This window comes from Tupaia chinensis, unplaced genomic scaffold, assembly GCF_000334495.1.
Source record: "Tupaia chinensis unplaced genomic scaffold, TupChi_1.0 Scaffold000078_1, whole genome shotgun sequence".
Taxonomy (NCBI): Eukaryota; Metazoa; Chordata; class Mammalia; order Scandentia; family Tupaiidae; genus Tupaia; species Tupaia belangeri.
In genome coordinates this window covers 4,518,344-4,522,764 of record NW_006159539.1, presented here as the reverse complement: position 1 = coordinate 4,522,764, position 4,421 = coordinate 4,518,344, and the positions used below count along the sequence as shown (strand labels likewise).

At 55.0% G+C, this 4,421-nt stretch overlaps 1 protein-coding gene across 1 annotated transcript in view; it reads left to right on the top strand.

Annotated features, from left to right (window-relative positions):
• The first annotated feature begins 4,143 nt into the window (after positions 1-4,143).
• MEX3B (mex-3 RNA binding family member B) overlaps positions 4,144-4,421 on the top strand; it is a 4,280-nt gene continuing 4,002 nt past the window's right edge. The window contains 1 exon segment of the mRNA XM_006142696.3: positions 4,144-4,255. Within this exon segment, the coding sequence (XP_006142758.1) occupies positions 4,144-4,255 (112 nt within the window).

The window sequence follows — 4,421 nt, the reverse complement described above, 5'->3', positions numbered from 1 at the left end:
ACAAAGTTTGATGGCTTGGCTTATTATTATTATATTTAAAAAAAAAAAAAGGCTCATGCCCTGTTGTGAACCTTCTGCCTCAGACTCCCAGGCTTCTGGGATTATGGGTGTTCATTGCAGTGCCCAGCTTTAAGGCGGGACTGGGAATCAAACCCGGGCCTTCCGTGTGGCCACTGCCTGCGGAGCAGTCTTAGCAGTGTGCACCACTGCATCTGGGCCCGTTTTGGTTTATTAAGGCCATTAATAGAGAATTAAAACTTCTAGACTGGGGAACCAGCAGTTAGCATAATGGCTATGTCGCTGGACTCCCACGTAGTCGACCGCGGTTCGTGTCCCGGACCCGGTGGCTTAAAACTCACGCCGGGCGCGTGTGCGTGCGTGCGTGCGTGCCCAAGATCCCGAGAGGAGAATGGAGGAGAAGGGATTGCGGCGTGACCATCCCCCCTGGGGGGTGATTTCTCGCTTTCTGTCTCTATGTCTCTCTCTGTCTGTCTGGCGAGCGCACGCGCCCTACAGTGAAAATCTCTCCAAGGAAAAAAAAAAAAAAAAAAAAAACTTCTAGACTGTTATTTTTTAATGGTATGTATTTATTTATTTAGAGTTTTTTGCCTTAGGGCATGTGCACTTAACGGAGAGACGGACACAGTGAGAGGGAAAATAAGAAATCCCCCCCTGGGGGCATGGCCATGCCACAATCCCTTCTCCTTCCCTCTCCTTCATTCTCCTCCTGGGATCTTGGGCATGCACACGAAGCCACTGTGTCCAGGACTCAAATCATAGTCAGCCATGTGGGAGTCCAGCAATGTAACTGCTATACCCCTCTGCTGGTCCCTAAATTATTATTATTTTTTTAATTTTATGTATTCATTTATTTTTAACTTGACCAGAGAGAGACACAGACACACACACACACACACACACACACACACACACAGAGAGAGAAAGTGAGAAAGCAAGCCACCAGGTTCAGGACTCGCACTATGGTCTGCCATGTGGGAATGTGCAACACCTTAACCACCATGCCACCTGTTGGTTCCCCATCCTAACTTATTTTTTATTTTTGCATAATTAAAACAATTGTTTAAATATTTTAGTTGCCAGAGGGTATGTGTCAGAAAGGGATGAGAATCAGAAAGGGAGGGAGGGAGGAAGCACCCCCATCCCCCATGGAGCATGGTCACACTAGGATTTCTTCTCCATTTCTCCATCCTGTTGAGATTGGGGGCACACTACGCATCCTTGCCTCGTGTATCTCCAGCCACCAGACCAGCATTTGAACCATCATTCACCATGTGGGATTTGGCTCTCTTAACCACTGTGCTACAGGGCTGGCCCATGGATTGTTCCTTTTTTTTTTTTTTAGATATTTAATTTTATTTATTCATTCATTTATTTTAATTTGACCAGAGAGAGACACACATGGCGGGGGGGTGGGGGGAAAAAGCAAGCCATCAGCTCCAGGACTCGAACCGTGGTCAGCCATGTGAGAGTGCCTAGCCCTTTAACCACCACACCACCTGCTGGTCCCTGGATTGTTACTTTTATAATAGCATTCAAGTGTCAGGAACGACCCTGGCCAGTCAGTATCGGCTGTGAGTAAGCCAGAAGTGGCTATGGGTAAGGCACCAACCACATTCACTGAGTACTTCGAATCTACCGTGAGTGACCCTTCCACCGTCATGCTCCGTCTGGCGGCATTCAGCCTTGGGAAGAAGAGGGGATGCAGGATACTAACCTTTTTCTGCAGTGGGCACAGAGGCTCAGTGGACCCAGGGAGCTAGGTCTGTCAGCCACAGTAACCACATCAGACCACCCTCCCCTACTCTCGGGGGCCTGTGGGTGTCTTCCATGCCGATCTCTGCATAGCTTTCACTGAAGCTGTCCAGTTTGACAAGAGTGACCTGGGCTCTGCGGAATGTCACGGACACCTCAAGACTGGTCATTTTTGTGGATCCTTATGGTCCGTTTCCTCACGTGGGTTAAGATGTGTGATGTCATTGAACATGCCAAGTTTCAGCCCAGTGGCAAGTACACGTCCTCCCTTTGTGATCAGCAGGGAAGAATGACATTGAACACGTCACCTCAGCAAAATGTTGTACTTGCCTCCCCGGTAATGACCCAAGGATGCCAGGACTCCCCAGGACCATCCAGTTCTCAAGTTTATACAAATCCCACAACTAATCCATCCAATCTGATCACTAAGATCGAGGGGAAGGACTTAGGGCAAGTCTGAAAGGATTTGTGCCACACCCATGTCCTGTCACGAGCAACCAGTGGGGCGGGGGACCTCTCTCCACACCTGTTTACCGTCACAGGTTTTCATCGGTTTCATCGTGTTTGCTATTTATAGAAAAGAAATCTTGTGGCATGGTGGTTAAAGTGTGGGATTCCCACATAGACCTGCTATTCCAGTCCTGGACCCCGCAGTTTGAAACTCACCCTGGGCGCGTGTGCATATATGCCCAAAATCCCAGGAGGACAATGGAGTAGGGCCTGTGGTGTGGCCATCCACACCCAAGGGTGATTTCTCACTTTCCGTCTCACTGTCTCTTTCTCACTCTCTGGCCAGCACACATGCTCTATGGCAAAAACCTCAGGGTCAGCACGTGGCAAGGTTAAGGCGTTGGGTCCCACATGACCAACTGTGCAATTCGAATCCTGGGGGCTTGAAAATCACACCGGGTTCATATACATGTGTGCCCCAAATTCCAAGAGGAAACTGGATTAGCAATTGTGGTGCCTGGTGTGGCCATCCTCCCTGGGACCAGGGGAGCTACTTCTCATTTCCCCCTTCCCTCTGTGTCTCCAGCAGTGAGTGCCTTGTAAGAAAAACTAAAAAAAGAAAACCTCAGTTGGCCCAATCTGGAGGCTATAAATTTCCTACAAGCAGAGCAGGGGGGCCAGAAGCTAGCCTGTGTGGGCGAGCTGGAGTGCTCAGGCCTGGGCCCTTTTCCTGTCGCCTTGTTCACAGGCCAGGCATGAAGGCACGGGCGACGCCTTGGGGTGGCTCGCCCCGGTCAGGACCCTTTCCTCCGAGCACTCCATCTCCGCGGGAATCCTCAGGGCACTCCCTCCTTATTCCCAAATGCCTAGGGCTCCTGAGTCCATAAACCTGGTCAGAAATCCCAGGACTTCCCCATGGGAGCTCTAGATGGTGGCTTTTCCGGAGGACCCCGCACCCACCCCCGCCCACCTGCCTGCCCCTCATCAAACATTCTCTTTTCAAGAAAAACACACCAGGCTCAGGGAAGCTGGCGTAAACATCCTGAGGAAATAGCCACTGTAAGTGGCTTCTAAGCCTCATTTCCCTAAGGATATAATCAGCACCTCTTCCCCAAGACAGCTCCAGGTGAGCAGGTGAGGAAGGGTCATCTCGGTGTTCTCAAAAAGCGAAGGCGTTTGCGGAACCCGCAAACGATTTCAAGGTGGGCTCCCCTGTGCTGTCACGTTTCATTCTCTCAACAGCCCACGAGAGGCAGGGCAGGTATCATCGCCTCCATTTTACAGATTTAGAAACCGAGGCCCCGTGCGCACTCTTCCCGGGAGGCAAGCAGGGCGCACTCGGGGAGGAGGGGGGGACTTTTGCGCCTCCGGAACGAGCGCGGCTGCCGCCACATGGCCTCATTGTCCCGATCAGGGGACCGGCTGCGCGGACGTTGTCCGCCCCAGTGAACCGCGTCCCCGGCTTCTTGGGGCGCTAGGGGCACGGCGAGCCAGACAGCTCCCCAAACAAAGGAGCAGAGCGCGCGCGGGCCAAAGGAGCGTCCTCCCCAGTGGGCGGCAGAGAGGGATGCGCGGAGACGGGCAGCGCCCCACCCTGGCCCTCAAAGCCGCCTTTCTTCTCTGGCGCTCGGAGGCGGTGCCTGGGAGATCCGGGAGGGGGCGCAGCTCCCCGCTGCTGCCCGCCGATCCTGTCGCACCCTCCCTCGGCTGCCCACCCCACCCCGAGAAGCGCACAAAGAGCGACCCGGCAGCGAGCGCACACCTCCAGTCGGGATAGGACCGCGGGCTGGGCTGGCGCGCGTTCCGCAGCTCCCGCCTTAAAGCGCCGGCCCTGGCCTCACGCGCTCTGCGCATGTCTGGCGGTGGGGCGGGGAGGGACCGGAGCAGTCGGCGCGCACGCCCGCGCCGCCCGCTAGCGCTATGGCCGGCGTCCCCGCGGTGGCGGCGCGGCGCTCCTGCGCGTGTCAGAGCCCGCGGGGTCTGGGCCCGCGCGCCGGGCGTGTGCGCAAACCCGGTGCCCGGCATTCCGGAGGTCGCCGGCGGCCAGGAGGACCAGGCTTGCGCTGCAGCCAGCTTTTGGCTTTCTGATCCGCAGTTTCGGGGCTGGTCGGGCCAAGCGCTGCCCAAGGGGACAGAAATGCAGCAGCGGGTGCGCGCGCGCGGGTGGCAGTGTGGGCGGGTGTGTGCCTTTGTGTCTC